At 40.5% G+C, this 18,975-nt stretch overlaps 1 protein-coding gene across 5 annotated transcripts in view; it reads left to right on the forward strand.

Moving 5' to 3' along the window:
* LOC112264764 (collagen alpha-1(XIV) chain) overlaps nt 1-12,360 on the forward strand; it is an 83,885-nt gene extending 71,525 nt beyond the window's left edge. For 3 of the 5 annotated variants that reach the window (XM_042295554.1, XM_024441572.2, XM_042295557.1), the window contains 6 exons: nt 2,522-2,557; nt 4,796-4,862; nt 5,080-5,268; nt 5,559-5,636; nt 6,998-7,153; nt 10,713-12,360. In XM_042295554.1, the coding sequence (XP_042151488.1) occupies nt 2,522-2,557; nt 4,796-4,862; nt 5,080-5,268; nt 5,559-5,636; nt 6,998-7,153; nt 10,713-11,086 (900 nt within the window). In that variant the 3' untranslated portion in view covers nt 11,087-12,360. Of the gene's footprint in view, nt 1-2,521; nt 2,558-4,795; nt 4,863-5,079; nt 5,269-5,558; nt 5,637-6,997; nt 7,154-8,600; nt 8,885-10,712 lie in introns of those variants that run through there. The other 2 variants (XM_042295556.1, XM_042295555.1) reach the window with 2 other exon arrangements.
* Nucleotides 12,361-18,975: the final 6,615 nt, after the last annotated feature.

The following is an 18,975-nucleotide window of genomic DNA, read 5'->3' on the forward strand; positions in this document are numbered from 1 at the left end:
CGTTATGTTTGGAGGAAAAAGGGGAGGCTTGCAAGCCGAAGAACACCATCCCAAACATGAAGCACGGGGGTGGCAGCATCATGTTGTGGGGTTGCTTTACTGCAGGACGGACTGGTGCACCTCACAAAATAGATGGCAACATGAGGAAGGAAAATTATGTGAATATATTGAAGCAACATCTCAAGACATCAGTCAGGAAGTTAAAGCTTGGTCGCAAATGGGTGTTCCAAATGGACAATGACCCCAATGCTACCAAATACTAATTGAGTGTATGTTAACCTCTAACCCACTGGGAATGTGATGAAAGAAATAAAAGCTGAAATAAATCATTCTCTCTACTATTATTCTGACATTTCGCATTCTTAGGATCACCACTTTATTCTAACTGACCTAAGACAGGGAATTTTTACTAGCATTAAATGTCAGGAATTGAGTTTAAATGTATTTGGCTAAGGTGTATGTAAACTTCCGACATCAACTGTATCTAAATCAGGCAACAACAACAAAAAATGCACCCACTGTAAAAATAAAAAATAAATCATTATGTCATCATTGACTAGCGCATATTCTATATTTGGTTACGGTTGAGTGGGTCACACTTTTTTTTTTTTTTTTTTTTTTACCTTTATTTAACTAGGCAAGTCTGTAAATAAGAATTTGTTCTTAACTATGACGGTCTAGGAACAGTGGGATAACTGCCTTGTTCAGGGGCAGAACGACAGATTTTTACCTTGTCAGCTCGGTGATTCGATCTAGCAACCTTTCGGTTACTGGCCCAACCGCTCTAACTACTAGGTTACTCGCCGCCCCAATGTGCGGTTTGCAGATGGGTTATTAGCAATTTGGGGGGGTGCGGGTGAACAAACAGCTGACCCGCACCCCTATTCCAGACATATGTAGAATCTATGCCTGTACAATCTATGCATCCTGTTTATTCTGCCGGCTCGTGGTTTCCCAACGGTTTATGTTGGTGTTTCCTTTATTTCGGCTGTTAACTCTATATTGTTGTCGTCTATTTCAACATTGTTGCCAGAAAAACAGACTTTTGTGTCACTCAATGGCCTCTCTTTTCGTTAGAAAATCGGAGGTTAAAATAACACTATCATGACTATGGAACAGAATATGTTTGTGGCGGTTTAAGTTAACCTTTAACAAATTGCCTTACAATGTCATGACAATATGCAATATGCATTTTAAGCTACATTGGTGGCTTGCAAGGCACTAACGTATTTATATATATATATAATATATATATATATATATATATATATTTTCACCTTTATTTAACCAGGAAGAAACCCATTGAGACACATTGTCTCTTTTGCAAGAGGATACCTGGCCAAGAAAGCAGCAGCAGTCAATTCAACATTTAAACATACCAATACAAACAGCACAACAACACGTCATTAGGTGCTCACCCGGCCTGGAGGAAACATTTACACTCCTCAACAGAGTTTTGGGCCAGAGTTTTAAACCCACTAAGGGGCATTAGTATATCTAGGTGAAGCATATTTTGCAGACTTCCATGCCTCAGGTGCACAATCGAAATGGCAGTTTTGCTTAATTCGGCAATGGCCCTGGGGACTTTTAGCAGCAACCATCTAGTAGACCGCATCTGGGAACTGCTGGTGGTGATGGGGAAGGAGAGCAGGCTACCCAGAAGGGCTTTGTAGATGAAGAAATACAAATGTAGCTGTCTGCGTATGTAAAGCGAGGTCTAGCCCTCCATTTGATATAAGGTGCACTGGTGGGTGAGTGACTTGGCATTTGTAACATAACGCGAAGATGCATGATAAACAGAGTCCAGTCTCTTTAACACAGAACAGGCTGCATGCATATACAATATGTCACCATAATCAATTACAGAAAGAAAAGTGGCTTGAACAAGCTTCTTTCTGGCCTCAAATGGGAAGCAAAGCCTTGTTACAAGAATAAGAACCCAATTTGAGTTTAAACATCCTCTCAATCACAATCCTCACATGAACTTTGTAGGACAGCTTATCGTCCAACCAAAGATCAAGGTATTTGTAGGATGACACCTTTTTAATTGGTGTGCCCCCAGACATCAAAATGCTAACATTCTCTGGCTGAGAGCCAGACAAGGTTAGCAGTAATTACATACTCTTGCCTACTATGTAATTACGATGTAATTACTGGTACTGCATAGTTATTATTTGTCATTATATGACCTTTGCAGATAAATGGTTACGGCAGGGTTCAAATAATGACGCTAGCTTGCTTAAGGTAGCTTCTAGCTTACTGAAGGTAGCGTCTGTTCATTGTGCAGTGCTTTTTCCTAAGAAGAGTTTTTCATACCTGTCATACCTGCTTTCAATGTCTGTTGTAATTCTGTTAACCTTTCCAAATTGCTTTTACTTCTCTGGAGTAAATGTCTACTTCTTGATGCAAGTTCTTGAAAAGAAAAAGATGGCAAAGAAAATGGACAACTCAAAAAATGTGTACAGTAAATGTACTTCATTGTTTTCTGTCCATTGTCATTCTGCCTCTTGTTCTGTTGCAGGGTTCCGCCGGAAACAAAGGAGAGAAGGGAGAAAGAGTAAGTCATAGAGATAACAAACATATTGGTAATTGATGTAATACTTCATATACATTGCTTTGGCAACAGTGGCAACCACCCATTCATGCCAGTAGAGCATTTATTAAATTCAATTGAATTGAGATATCTTATGATACTTATCTTGTTCTATATAATATACAGTGTACTATATATACAAATGTATGTGGACACCCCTTCAAATTAGTGGATTCAGCTATTTCAGCCACACCCATTGCTGATAGGTGTATAAAATTGAGCACACAGCCATGCAATCTCCTTAGGAAAACATTGTCAGTAGAATGACCTCACTGAAGAACTCAGTGACTTTCAATGTGGCACCTTTCCAACAAGTCAGTTCGTCAAATTTCTGCCCTGCTAAAGCTGCCCCAGTCAACTGTGAAGTGCAAACGTCTAGCAGCAACAACAGCTCAGCCACGAAGTGGTAGGCCACACAGGCTCACAGAATGGGACCGCCGAGTACTGAAGCGCATAGTGCTTAAAAATCGTCTGTCCTCGGTTGCAACACTCACTACTGTGCTCCAAACTGCCTCTGGAAGCAACGTCAGCACAATAACTGTTCATTGGGAGCTTCATGAAATGGGTTTCCATGGCCGAGCAGCCACACACAAGCCTAAGGTCACCATGTGCAATGCCAAGCGTTGACTGGAGTGGTGTAAAGCCCGTGGCCATTGGACTTTGGAGCAGTGGAAATGCGTTCTCTGGAGTGATGAATCACGCTTCACCATCTGGCAGTCCAACAGTCAAATCTGGTACCTGCCCGAATGCATAGTGTCAACTGTAAAGTTTGGTGGAGGAATAATGGTCTGGGACTGTTTTTAATGGTTCAGGCTAGGCCTTGTTCCAGTGAAGGGAAATCTTAACGCTACAGCATTCTAGACAACATTCTGTGCTTCCAACTTTGTGGCAACAGTTCCTGTTTCAGCATGACAATGCCCCTGTGCAAAAAGTGAGCTCCATATTGAAATGGTTTGTCGAGATCGGTGTGGAAGAACTTGTCTGGCTTGCACAGAGCCCTGACCTCTACCCCATCGAACACCTTTGGGATGAAACTGAATGCTCGGCTATGAACTGACATTTACTCCTGAGGTTCTGACCTGTTGCACCTCTACAACCACTGTGATTATTATATATGAATGTTTGAACATCTTGGCCATGTACTGTTTTAATCTCAACCCGGCACAGCTAGAAGAGGACTGGCCACTCCTCAGAGCCGAGTTCCTCTCTAGGTTTCTTCCTAGGTTCCTTCCTTTCTAGGGAGTTTTTCCTGGTCACCGTGCTTCTACATCTGCATTGCTTGCTGTTTGTGTTTTAGGCTGGGTTTCTGTATAGCACTTTGTGACATCGTCTGATGTAAAAAGGGCTTTATAAATACATTTGATTGAAATGGAATTCCGACTGCGAGCCAGGCCAAAACGCACAACATCAGTGCCTGACCTCACTAATGCTCTTGTGGCTGAATGGAAGCAAGTCCCCGCAACAATGTTCCAACATCTAGTGGAAAGCCTTCCCAGAAGAGTAGAGGCTGTTATAGCAGCAAAGGGGGGACCAACTCCATATTAATACCCAAGATTTTGGAATGCGATGTACAACAAGCAGGTGTCCACATACTTTTGGTCATGTAGTGTAATTCTGTGAAGTATGTGTTCGATGCTTAACATCAATGTTCAAGATAAATAATGGCCTCCTTTCAAGTAATTGCTGCTCCTCAGCTAGGCGGTATACAGTAGGTGTTCTCTGACAGCCTGACAGTATACAATTACCATTACAACAAGTTTTCTGAAGAGCAATATCACACGGTGTACTGCACCCAGAACACATTTTGTAGAAGACCTATTCATGCATACTTTATAAGCTAAAGCTTTAGAGCTGTGTTACTCAGCTGTAGAAATGATTTTCTACTTTACAGCAGTTATATTTTTAAAGAGCTATCGTTCTAGTGTTAAGTACTTTATGGATTGGTTTCGCCCATAACAGCGAACAGCGAATTGGTAATAAGGTTTTTATACAAGGCTCAAAAAGCAACATCTATGCCTGTCAACAACAGCCATGTTTTCCAATCGAAATAGTTGATGCCAAAATCACGACTGGCAGGCTTTCTACCTAAGTAATGGTGGAGGAAATGTCACCTGTGGGATCGATGAAACAGGTTGGACACATCAAACACACAGTGTTATCTGTAGCCATGGTCTTGGTGTCACCATGTGTTTTTGCCTCCAGGGTGACCTGCAATCCCAGGCATCGGTCCAAGCAATTGCCCGGCAGGTCTGTGAGCAGCTGATACAGAGTGAGTATTTTTTTATCCTTCAGTTGACCCTCTTCCTGTGCGGGTTTGTGTGTATTGATGTGAGTTTGCACAGGTCTTGTGTCTTTGAGTGTAATTGTATTCTATAGAAGGGGTGTACGGTTTGAAAAAAGGAGTGTTGTCTGTGATGGTGTAAATGTATTTTGCCATTGGCATCCATTCATGCGCCACTGACCTCAGTCTGACGTCTGTCCCACAGGTCACATGGCTCGCTACAGCTCCATCCTCAACCACATCCCCAGTGCACCCGTTTCGGTCCGCACCATTCCTGGACCCCCAGGAGAGCCCGGGCGGCAGGGCGGCCAAGGACCACAGGGAGAGCAGGGGCCCGCGGGCAGACCAGGGTTCCCCGGGTCCAACGGAGAGAATGGACAACCAGGAGCCAGAGGTACTGAATAGAGGAGACTCAGATTTAACTCAAGCTATCGAGCAAAGATATAGTCATGTAGCCTGTGCCATAAGCTTGTGAGAGAAGATATTACAGTAAATGATACCGGCAGGTAATGTAAGAAAACATCACTAATAGAATCAGAAAGATGATTACATATTAGGCTAGATCTACATTATTGGACATGACACGTGTAGTGCTGAAGGTGATATAATATGGAAAGGAGACAAGCATGCCCACTTCTCTGAATTCTGTCAAAGTGTGTGTCCCCTCTGTCTCTGTTTGTCCAGGTTTGTCAGGAGAGAAGGGTGACAAGGGAAGCCCAGGTGTAGGAGTCCAGGGTCCCAGAGGCCCCGTAGGACCCCCAGGTAACCAAAACAATGCCTGGTGAAAAACACCCCAAAAACGAAAAAATGCACATTTCCAACTTCAATTTTTCTCCAGGGACTTCCTTTGCCACCAAACATCTGCAGAGGAAATCAACATCTGTTAAGGGGGTGGATTAGAAAATGGGAAGTCATCCGATCTGTTTTTTTGATTAAGCGTCTCCCTCTTGATTCAAGGGGAGAATATGACACGAAGAGGATAGCCCAAGTTGGATTTAATTTACTTTTGTTTGTTGTTTTGTTGTTTTTCATTAAGCTGCCCATGCTGGTTTAATTAAACATGATTAGGGGGCATAGCTTTTGACTCTTCAGCTAGACTATTGATTGTAGTCTAGCTGACGCAGTGTGTTGATTGAACTCCTGGAGTGGTTGCCAGGTTGGTCTACATGAGAGAACTTGTAGCGCTACTGGGAGAACATGTAGGTGTCTGGCATGCGTGAGATCAGTGCCTCCAAGGATATTTGAAAAAGGACATTCATAGCCTTTGCATTTCCTGATGGAGACAGCTCAGTGATAATAGCATTTTGGGTCTAATGAAAAGGCACAAAAGCTTATACTGACTGCTGGGTAATGATAAATATGCTGATTCTCTTCCTTTTGTGGAGAGATGTTTGGCCAATCAGTGGCCTAATTATGGACTCTAGCTAGTTTTCTATTTCAAAGCACACTACTAGATTTGAAGAGATAGTTCACCCAAATTACAAGTTGACGTATTCGTTTCCTTACCCTGTAAGAAGTCTATGGATAAGGTATGACAGCAATTCATGCTTTGATTTAGTTTCCTTGGCACTGTTTCCACATGGTAATGTTTTATCGTTTTTGGGCATAAATTGAATTCAATTCATGGGACATTGGTCCCATGAATTGAATAGTAGCATTTTTCACAATTATGTTCAAAACATCTATAAGTGCCTGTTGAGCTTTACAATAATGGGATTTGGTCCCATGAATTGAATAGTAGCATTTTTCACACATTATGTTCAAAACATCTATAAGTGACTGTTGAGCTTTACAATAATGGGATTTTGCTAAAACGTTAGCATGTGGAAACAGTGCCAGGGAAACTAAACCAAAGCATGGATTGCTGTCATAACTTCTTCATAGACTGCTTACAGGGTAAGGAAACCAATGCGTAATTTTGTAATTTGGGTGAACAATCCCTTTAACTTCATGAATTCTACCTCAATATGCAGTGTTCTTAGTCACAATGAAGACAATAATATTGCCATCATGTTTTATTGGTTTGCCATAACGTTTCATATAATGATTTAACTTCGGAATTTAGCTCAATGTTAAATTACATTTCTCCGCCCTCTCATCACTCCTTTTCCGTTCTCCTCCAGGACCAACGGGTCAGGGGCGGACAGGTAGCCAGGGTCCGTCTGGTCGGCCGGGGAACCCTGGAACTCCTGGGCGGCCGGGTATCCCTGGACCAGTGGGGTCGGCTGGACCTCCTGGATACTGTGACCAGAACTCTTGCGTGGGCTACAACGTAGGAGGTAATTATGACCCTCATCCTCCCCTACCACTGTAAACACACCAAAACACCACAAGGCAGCATGAGATTTTTATAATATCAAAGTCCAATACATTAGATCTAATTGTTTAGCCATAGTGAACTCCATTGGCGTTGCCATCAGCTTGTTGTGTAGATAACCTTTACCTGAGAATGCACTCTCTGAGAATGGGTTTCCATGTCTGTGTATCTGACCTATTGTATCATACTCTGTCAATGAATCATCAACTCATTTAATCCAATTAAAGCTCTTTGAAAGGGAGACCTGAGCAAAGAGGTCTCATTGGGTTAAATCCGCCAGGGGGTTGACCCGAATCACACCCTTATCCACACTGTATTTCAAGGTGAAGCTAAGACAACATGACCTATCTGACTTATCTTGAAAAGGAAGTTCTCAGAATTGCCTACACTATAGTATGACTAACTTACTAGTTAACCAAGTTTAGTTTGGTTGCCCATACTGAGATATATTTAAGCAATTGGCATTTGTTTTCTGATTTACTTTATGCATAATAGACTTTGAATTCTAATGTATTGAGACCCACTTGATTAACCTCAGGACCAAAACTCATTAAAATAAACGAGTGGGAGCTCTTTATTCTCTGTTTACGACAGCTCAGGAAAATAATGAGCCCATTCTATTATCTGATGGTTTACAGTAAGATGGCCGTGAGCATATGGCTTATTTATGAATCCATTAGTTCCTGTTGCCATTTAAGCCTTGAAATACAAAATGTAACCAAGATGCAGAATTCAACTTGGAAACAATGACTTACAATGTGCTGAATTCATATAATGGTACCTGAGAATATGTTTTTTAAATGTTGCCATCTCAGTATCCCAGTATCTTAGCTTGTGGAATTGAATTTAAACAAGCCTGCTTGTTTAAACGTCTATAGACCCTACAGATATCTGTGAATGCTTGTGACATGTGCGATATAGTTATTCCAACAAAGTATCTATCAACTCTCAAAGTCTTATCACGATAAGTCATGTTTCAGTATTTGCATGAACAGACCACACTATTGCATCAAGTTTGGCTACATTGTTTCAAAAAGAAAATTCTGCATCTTTACAGTCATGTGATCATGATTTATTCAACAATAGTTTGTCATCTAATACACATGGTTATTGTGAGTGTGGATACAATCTATAGCGCCCGAACTGTAAATGCATGTGTGCATGGACACCCATCAATGATGTCTTTCTCTATCGGGCCATTTTCTCTGAGGAAAAGGCATTACGGTGAGCACACTGTATGGCTTAAAAGGCCTGCGGTGTTCTCCATGCACTCCACAGTGTGAGTAATACCAGCATGGTGACTTTATGATTTTGTCTCATCTGTCTGACCTGTGGTATGTGTGTGTGTGTCTCCCTCTCTCTCTGCTTCTGTCATCCCTCTCTCTCTCGCTACTTTCTCCTACTCGAAGTCCAACAGTATGGGTAGTGAGCAGCGTTCAAAAGGGTTGTAGTGGAGGTGTTAGGGTAGATAGGCTTGTCCCTTGGCCCTACTCCCTCGCTATATCACTGTCAGCAATGACTGCTGCCTTGTTTCCTATAAGGCTGTCCCTCTATTTGTAGAAACACATTCTGCCTGACACAAAAACTAATTTAGCCATAAATGCATTTTTTTTTTAGCTCACCCCATATAAACTAATATATACAGTTGAAGTTGGAAGTTTATATACACCTTAGCCAAATAAATTTAAACTCAGTTTTTCACAATTCCTGACATTTAATCCTAGTAAAAATTCCCTGTCTTAGGTCAGTTAAGACCACCACTTTATTTTAAGAATGTGAAATGTCCGAATAATACTATAGAGAATTATTTATTTCAGTTTTTATTTTTTTCATCACCTTCCAGTGGGACAGAAGTTTACATACACTCAATTAGTATTTGGTAGGATTGCCTTTTAAATTGTTTAACTTGGGTCAAACATTTTGGGTAGACAAGCTTCCCACAATAAGTTGGGTGAATTTTGGCCCATTCCTCCTGACAGAGCTGGTGTAATTGAGTCAGGTTTGTAGGCCTCCTTGCTCGCACTCGCTTTTTCAGTTCTGCCCACAAATTTTCTATAGGATTGAGGTCAGGGCTTTGTGATGGCCACTCCAATACCTTGACTTTATTGTCCTTAAGCCATTTTGCCACAACTTTGGAAGTATGCTTGGGGTCATTGTCCATTTGGAAGACTCATTTGCGACCAAGCTTTAACTTCCTGACTGATGTCTTGATGTCACGCCCTGGGCATAGATAGGTTTTTATTCTCTATTTTGGTTAGGCCAGGGTGTGATTAGGGTGGGCATTATAGTTTCTTTATTTCTATGTTGGTGTGGTTCCCAATCAGAGGTAGCTGTCTATCGTTGTATCTGATTGGGGATGATACTGTATATAAGTTGTCCTTTTTCGTTTGGGTTTTGTGAGTAGTTGTTTTCTGTTTAGTGTCTGCACCTGACAGGACTGTTTCCGTTTTCCTTCTTTGTTATTTTGTTCGAGTGTTTTGAGTATTACATTTATCATGAATACTTATCACGCTGCGTTTTGGTCCACTCCTTCATACGACGATCGTTACACTTGAGATGTTGCTTCAATATATCCACATAATTTTCCTTCCTCATGATGCCATCTATTTTATATAAGACTCATTTTACTGTGGATATAGATACTTTTGTACCTGTTTCCTCCAGCATCTTCACAGGATCCTTTGCTATTGTTCTGGGATTGATTTGCACTTTTCGCCCCAATGTACGTTCATCTCTAGGAGACAGAACGCGTCTCCTTCCGGAGTGGTATGACAGCTGCGTGGTCCCATGGTGTTTATACTTGCGTACTATTGTTTGTATAGATGAACATGGTACCTTCAGGCTTTTGAAAATTGCACTGAGTTTGAAGGTAGGCCTTGAAATACATCCACAGGTACACCTCCAATTGACTCAAATTATGTCAATTAGCCTATCAGAAGCTTCTAAAGCCATTAAATAATTTTCTGGAATTTTCCAAGCTGTTTAAAGGAACATTCAACTTAGTGTATGTAAACTTCTGACCTACTGGAATTGTGATACAGTGAAATAATCTGTCTGTAAACAATTGTTGGAAAAATGACTTGTGTCATGCACAAAGTAAACCGACTTGCCAAAACTATAGTTTGTTAACAAGAAATTTGTGGAGAGGTTGAAAAACGAGTGTTAATGACACCAACCTAAGTGTATATAAACTTCCGACTTCAACTGTATTTTATCCAAGGCTTCTCTATGCTTCTGCAGCGAATGTGTACAGTTTTTATATTCTATAAATTGTTGAATACTGATTGTCATTTGATGCATTACTCAGTTGAGCTGTCACATACATTTAATTAGAGATTCACTTTAGACCTCCTTTCTCTGTCAGTGTAGCTCATCCATACCCCTCTTTAGCTCTTCTGGCCGCTTTGATGTCGTCGCTAACACTGTTCCTTGTGTGTGTCTCTTCCTCCTTCCTGACCCGCTAACCCAATCAAAAACAAACAAACAAATGCACGCTTTGGGGGTGGCCGCGGTGGCTAAAGAGGGTGGCAACGGTGGTGACCCATCTGACCACCACAATCTTCCCTTAGTCCAATTGCCCCCCAACGTCTACCAGAACTATGACGAGGCGGGGGAGGAGGACCCCTATAGGTACGACGCAGGGGGCTACCCCTCCGAGTACTATCAGCCCAACTACCCAGCGCCCCGACCAGTCGAGCCCGAGGACCCAGCCCTGACTCAGGGCGACGAGGTGCTGAGGTCCCCCGGGATCCACCGCTCCTCCAGGAGCCTGGCTGAAGAGGAGGAGGAGGAGAAGAAGAAAGAGGAAGAGGGGCGGGAGGAGAGGAAAATGGTTGGTCCCATGAGAGAGAGCAGGCTAAGGAGAGCCTTGAGGAGGTCGGGGACACACGACTGAGGAGTTGGGACTGTTCAGTTAAAGGGATAAATATCCAAAGGGGGTTCTAAGGACTATCATTAAGTGCCTGATGTCAATGTCAAAGGGACATAAGGGAGAGGAAGGGTGGAGGAGAGAGTGTGAGGGACCATCTTCTCCTCTTCATTCTGGAAGTGTTGTGGTTGGTGGTGTAGATATGGTATCTGTACTGTTGGTTGTAGCGTGGTCAGATTTTTGTGTGTGTTAATCGGTTACTTCAAGAGATACAATTGTATTGTTATTTTCTTTTCGTTTTCAGCCTACCACCTCTGTGCTTCATTCATCTAATTTCATGCAAATGATCAATTTCCTGGTCACGGTTTACTTCAAGTGCTTGTTTATGAGCTTAGTAAATACTGGAAGAACATAGGCCTATAGTGTAGTGTAGTATATTATAATCTAGTGTATATTATAGTATAATATAGTATAGTTTAGTAGTAATATTTTTGTTCAATTGTAGCTTTTATTGCTAGGATATTACGCAAGAGTGGATAGCAAGTACTATTTGAACATTTTGATAATATAATATTAACGATATACTACTTGGTGATATTTGTAGTGAATACAACTACCTATATTGATAACTATCCAACTAACATTATAAATAGACTCAATATGACCAGTTATTCTCCAGCTGTTCAAAACTTGACTATTATTATTTATTTTGATGAAATGTCCCATAATGTAATATTTGCATGTGTGTTTGTTTCACATATAATTATTCCATATCAATTTATAATGCTATTTTTACCCACCCATGGGAAACAACATATCAACATAAATATATGCTTTCATATCTTGACAGGGTCATTCAAGCTACCAGCCATATAGCCCAACTAATACCCCCATTGCAGTGTTACAGTACAAACATTTTGCTCTTTGTATTTTTACGATACATGTATGTCTTTAAAGGGTGTTTGAGAAGGTGCTAAACATGTAATATAACAAGATTATGAGTTAAATATGTGAAAAATATATTTCTTTTTTTAATGTATGTTTATTGTTATTGCAAGTGTCTCGGAATATGGTCTCCAGAACAGGAACGTTCAGCCTACAGTATTGTGATGAGTTGTTAGGCCTGTGGTCTATTCACCTTGCAGAGCTCCAGAGACTAACTATGTGGAACAGGCCACTGTAGTGTCTCTCATCAGAACACGTTTCAATCAAGGAAGTAATTTATTTTTTACTTGGTATTGGTTTTTCAAACAATAAAATTGAAGTACAACCATTATTTGCGGTGGGTACTCTCAACACTGCTTCTTTGTTCATATGGATGTGTTTGTTTTCTCCTACAAGTAATACAATGCACTTCAATTGGACCAATGGCAGAACTTCAATTACATGATCAGTTATAAGATGTTTCATTACTAAAGGACCCACACAGATGGCAACCCCAAAGCAATGTGTACACACACAGATGGCAACCCCAAAGCAATGTGTACTTGCTATAGCTGAGAGTCTTCTAGATGACATCCTTAATCCTTGTTGTGGTTCTCTCAGCTATCGGGACTTGAAAAGGGGTGCACTCACACACACTGAAACTTTGTAAGCAAGCGGTGTGCAATACTTAATTATTTTTGAATCCGTGAACCGCATAGGACTTACAACTAGGGCTTTTGCTGTGACCGTATTACTGCAACACCTGCGGTCACGAGTCATGAAGGCAATCAAATTCCATGTGACTGTCACAGTAGTTAGGCTTCTCCAAGCTCTGATGCTGCTGGTCATTAGTAGCCTACAAAACATGCTAACTGCCTGGTACTCAGCACACTATTGTCCCTCTAATCACTCTGATATCAATGCAAATGTAATTGAAAATCTAATCAAACACTTCATGAGAGCCCATGAGCTCATGTTGCGCAACATTTCTATAGGCAACGCAATTGCGCCAGAAAACAGAGTGATGGCCTCTATTAAAAAGAGGAGGATCCCATCAGCTAGGCCTAGTATATTTATTTCTCAACTTTCCTAAAATTAAGCACATAGGCTATACTCCTGTTGTAAATATAACCAAACTGGCTGGCAGGAAAATTAACCACTCAAAAAAAGTTTACATGATAATGGTCCATTCTAAATCAAAACAAATTTCACACACAAACTATTTAGTATAGGTAAAGACAAGCTTAAATCAAGAATAGTCTGATGGGTAACAATATTAGCCTATCACTTGTGAATTATATATTATCACTTGTGAGTTATGTCCAGCATAAGAAAAAATGCTTTTTTTGGCAACTTTTTCTAATCATAGTCTGCACACCTCATGTAGCCTAGACCATAGGCCTAAATGTTTTGATATGGTTTGTATCACAACTAAAGTGGCCAAATAACTTCTTAAAATGTAGCTCATTAATCCACTTTACAAGGGGTGTAGAGCCTAATTGGCATACATAAGCAGCGGGTGAGTTTCAAGTTTGGGGAAGATCATTTTCACTATAAAAATGCAGAATTACATGCATAATTGCATTTGCGGTCACTTTTGAGAATGCTGTTCTAATGGAACATTTGCGCTTATGAGGGTGCATTACGGCCACACAAAAGGGATACCGCCTGCTTGTTGAGTGACAGATGTAGTGTGTACAGCCTGTGCAAAAAACAAAGCAGAGCTCGTTCCTTTCAAGCGACTTTCTTCAAATCATCATTAGAGTCGCATCATGCAGCCTTACAATGTATTAAAAATGAAAACATATAGCCCAACGTAAGTTACATTAATAACTCTAAATTAAGCATATAGGAATAATTATTTTTTGTTAACCACTCAACCACTCAACACAGAATAGCCGAATGTGCGCACTCCCTCAAATCGTTTGGAGAAAATATAATTTCTATTTTATTCAGCTTTGTTCAGTTGTGTTCTTCATTAATATAAAATAATGCCACGGAATTCCAAGCAAATCTTGTCTGCTAAATGAACTAGTGTAGCCCACAGCCATTTGGCATAGCCAGATCAGGACCTGACATAAGGACAACTCAGAGTATGCTATTCTGTTCTTCTGAAATAGACTACTTTTTCTTCATATCATGCTTCTTTAGACCTGTCTAAAATAAATAATGGATTTATTGTGAATGTGTAGGCTATATTACATGGATTTATTAGACTTTTTAGAATGTAGATGTTCCAAAGGTCTGCATCAGTGGCTTGTGGAAGCCAGGAGATGCTAAATGTGTTTATGTTAATTAACTGTCAATTACCGTGAGACTGACAGTTATTTGCTTGACAATCACAGGCTGAAGAAATGTAGTGACTGCCACAGCCCTGCTTACAACCAAATGGAACTGACACACACCGAAACGTTGTGAAGCCAGAAACTTTCTTCCTCTGTCTAATTGCTGAGTGAGAGTAGTGTCTGCCTCGCTATTATTTCTGCCGCATCCTGAGGGGAGGTATAATTACATGATCTGCACCCAGGAAGTCTCCAGGCCAGGTGTTAGATCCCCTGGGGTCACGCTGCTAAGTGGGCCCTGGTGACAGACACAGACAGACAGACAGACCAGACCAGACAGACAGGTGCCCCTGTACATAAGTCTGCCTTTTCGCTCCAAGTGGGGGCGAATGAATGACAAGCTGACCATGAAGGCCAAGGGTGTGCAAAGCTGTCATCAAGGCAAAGGGTGGCTACTTTGAAGAATCTCAAATATAACATATATTTTGATTTGTTTAACACTTTTTTGGTTACTACATGATTCCATATGTGTTATTTCATAGTTTTGGTTTCTTCACTATTATTCTACAATGTAGAAAATAGTAAAAATAAAGAAAACCCTGGAATGAGTAGGTGTGTCCAAACTTTTGACTGGTACTGTATATATACACTACGGTCAAAGGTTTTTTAAATAAATGTATCCTGCTCTCTCTCCCTCCCTCCCTCTCTCCCTCTTATCACAAACCCAAGCACACAAAAAACATACACCCTATAAGGATTTTCTTTATCTGATTTCAGACAAGTCATGTCACGATCACTACTAGGTTACCAAGTATTTAGGTCAAGTGAAGAAAGAGAAGTCTCATCCTGGGGAAGGATACAGTGGCAGATGTTTCGCTCTCTACTGTGTGAGCTGTCAACGCTAACAACCAGGCAATTTACAGGTACATTCCGAGGACATATTGAGGCACGGCGCTACATAAAGATGCCACAATCACCATGTTTTAGACCTGTTTTTCCCAGTGAACAGTATTTGCTCAAATGCTTGGGTTGTCCGGTTGTACAGAAGCATTTTGTAAATGTACATGTTATTGTTACTTCTACTTTAACTGTCTGAGAATGTGAGAAACTTACATCGGCAGGTCTGAAAATAAGCTTGAGATTGTAAAGTTTGGACCTAGTGCCCCACCTAGTGTGGATTTTCAGATAATTCATGATCGGGAAAGAAATGTCTGTACTATACGTACATACTGCATATATTATATTCATATATATATGGGATACATACATTTGAAGGACTTCATTATCTCAGATGATTACATGACTATAGGTCTGGTGAATGTGATTACCACAGTCATTCTTCAGTTTTGAACAAGACATTAGAAGGGCCAAACTGAACCTGGAAAACAATCGAATATTTTCAATAGGGTAGTCATTTGGATTCTAATATATCAGAGCATGGGTAATTAGAGTACATTTTCATAATCACATTCAATTAAATTAGCCTCCCTTTAGACAATTTATAAAAAGGCACGTGATTTGGGGTAATCTGATGTTGTGCCTGTTTACGGTATTACTGGGTCCAACAAAGGATGTTACTGAAGTCCCTTACTGTTTACCATAGATAATACAAATAGATGTGGATTGTCTGAAGAAAAAGTGAGATTTCAATCATTTTCGTTTAGATGTCGGACTTTAAAGCATACATGAAATAAAAAATATGTGACATAATGTCACGTGCCGAATACAATAGATGTAGACCTAACTGTGAAATGCTTTACTTACATTAACCAACAATAGAGTTACAATAAAAATAATAGTTAAGAAAAGATTTACTAAAGTAACACAAAATAACAATAACGAGGCTATATATACGGGGGTACCGGTACCGAGTCAATGTGCAGGGGTACAGGTTAGTTGAGAAAGGTTGTGATGGAGACAGCAAGATAAATAATATATTCTCAGATATTCCAAAAAGGAGAGAAAATCTTGATGTAACAATGGACATACAAAAAAAATTGCAAAACTTTTTCTTTGGCCTGGTGTCACTTTGAAGATGCACAATATTTTTTATAGTGACACAAACAAGTAATAAGACAAAAAAAAAACAGAACACTTGAGCGTGCATAACTATTTACACCCCCAAAGTCAATACTTTGTAGAGCCACCTTTTGCAGCAATTACAGCTGCAAGTCTCTTGGGGTATGTCTCTATAAGCTTGGCACATCTAGCCACTGAGATTTTTGCCCATTCTTCAAGTCAAAACTGCTCCAGCTCCTTCAAGTTGGACGGGTTCTGCAATCTTTAAGTCATATCACAGATTCTCAATTGGATTGATTCTCAATTGGAAATGTTTCCCCTTAAACCACTTGAGTGTTGCTTTAGCAGTATGCTTAGGGTCAATGTCCTGCTGGAAGGTGAACCTCTGTCCCAGTCTCAAATCTCTGGAAGACTGAAACAGATTTCCCTCAAGATATTCCCTGCATTTAGCTCCATCCATCATTCCTTAAATTCTGACCAATTTCCCCAGTCCCTGCCGATGAAAAACATCCCCATAGCATGATGCTGCCACCACTATGCTTCATTGTGGGAATGGTGTTCTCGGGGTTATGAGAAGTGTTGGGTTTGCGCCAGACATAGCATTTTCCTTGATGGCCAAAAAGATCAATTTTAGTCTCATCTGACCAGAGTACCTTTTCCCATATGTTTGGGGAGTCTCCCACATGCCTTTTGGCTAACACCAAAAGCAATGGATTTTTTTTCTGGCCACTCTTCCGTAAAGCCCAGCTCTGTGGAGTGTACGGATTAAAGTGGACAGATACTCCAATCTCCGCTGTGGAGCTTTGCAGCTCCTTCAGGGTTATCTTTGGTCTCTTTGTTGTGTCTCTGATTAATGCCCTCCTTGTCTGGTCCGTGAGGTTTGGTGGGCAGCCCCCTCTTGGCAGGTTTGTTGTGGTGCCATATTCTTTTCATTTTTGAATAATGGATCCAATGGTGCTCCATGGGATGTTCAAAGTTTCTGATATTTTTTTATAACCCAAACCTGATCTGTACTTCTCCACAACTTTGTCCCTGACCTGTTTGGAGAGCTCCTTGGTCTTCATGGTGGCACTTGCTTGGTGGGACACCTTGCTTAGTGGTGTTGCAGATTCTGGGGCCTTTCAGAACAGGTGTATATATACTGAGATCATGTGACAGATCATGTGACACTTAGATTGCACACAGGTGGACTTTATTTAGCAATTATGTGACTTCTGAAGGTAATGGGTTGCACCAGATCTTATTTAGGGGCTTCATAGCAAAGGAGGTGAATACATTGGCACCCACCACTTTTCTGGTTTAATTTTTTTTGAAACAAGTTATTTTTTTCATTTAATTTCACCAATTTTGACTATTTTGTGTATGTCCAATGCATGAAATCCAAATAAACATTAAACAGCGTGTGTGTGCGTGCATGTGCTTTGGCGGGTATGCCCGGTGAGAGAGGCCTTATTATGCAGACCATGTGGATCCTTGCATGAATGTGAATATACACAATATCAAAAGACTGATGACGCAACCGTGCAGAAAATACACAGTGCAGTCAACCTGCTCCACGCACCAATAAATTGACAATGTTACTGTAAACAAGAAGGCAAATGATCACTTCAACAAACTTGATTAAGTGCTCAAACACACTAGCAGAGAACATACTCCTTCGCCTTACAATAACACTGATACTGTATTGTGTAGTGACATTTATAATTGGCATCCACTACATCAGTGGAGCTGAGGAAGAAGACGCCGGCCGAAGACAGCAGCAGAGGGGTGTATAAATAATGAATTCAAAGCTCATTTGTATGTAAATGTGCCCAGACACCATGGCGATCCAGTTTGGCCTCATGAATTATGCATGAGGAGAGCCAACCCGTGCTGCAGTGGAGTGCAAAGAACTTCTTCTCCCAATTTATCACACCTATTTCCCCCCTCTGTAATTCATCAGATCATAACAGAAAGAGTTAGAGGCCAACTCCCTGTGCTTCATCAAAAGTGTAGCCATCCACCTCTCTGCTTATTCAATGTCACCCCTGGTCTTAAGGTCACTGAATCCAGAGGAGTAGCCTAAGACTGACTGTAGGGGTTTTTGTCACATTCCTATTGTAGTATCAATGCCTAATCATCAAGGACAGTCAGCTACATACTCCTCTTCAATTTGTTTATATCAAAATAGACATTTTAAGGGTTAAAATTGTATGATACGGTGGTATCCCTAGACTTGGCTGTGTGTACTGTATAAATGTATATACATCTTGCTTGCTATTCTCCGTATGGACAGAAGATGTCGCTATCAGTCACGTTTTCACTAGAGCTTGACAGTGGACACATTGATGTTGCATTATTATGTTGAATTTGGTCATGTACATTAAGTTCACAGACAATATAAATTGCAAAATGATATTGTTAAAACACTGAGCTTTAGGCTGATGCCTTTCTCCCATCAAAGTAAATTGCACTGATTACCATACCTGACAATCAATTTTCCATATTAGGTCTATATATTTTATATAGCATATCTCTAATGTGATTCATGTCCCATAATATTGTTAATGCTAGGTTTATAGTATTCATATTATGCCTAAATAGTCTCGTCTGCCTTATATTTATTATTATACTTATTTCAATGCATGGTAGTCTACATTATGAATTAACAGTTTTGGCAGTCTATACCCATAGAATCCACTGAGTAAAACA

This window comes from Oncorhynchus tshawytscha, linkage group LG13 (assembly GCF_018296145.1).
Source record: "Oncorhynchus tshawytscha isolate Ot180627B linkage group LG13, Otsh_v2.0, whole genome shotgun sequence".
NCBI lineage: Eukaryota > Metazoa > Chordata > Actinopteri > Salmoniformes > Salmonidae > Oncorhynchus > Oncorhynchus tshawytscha.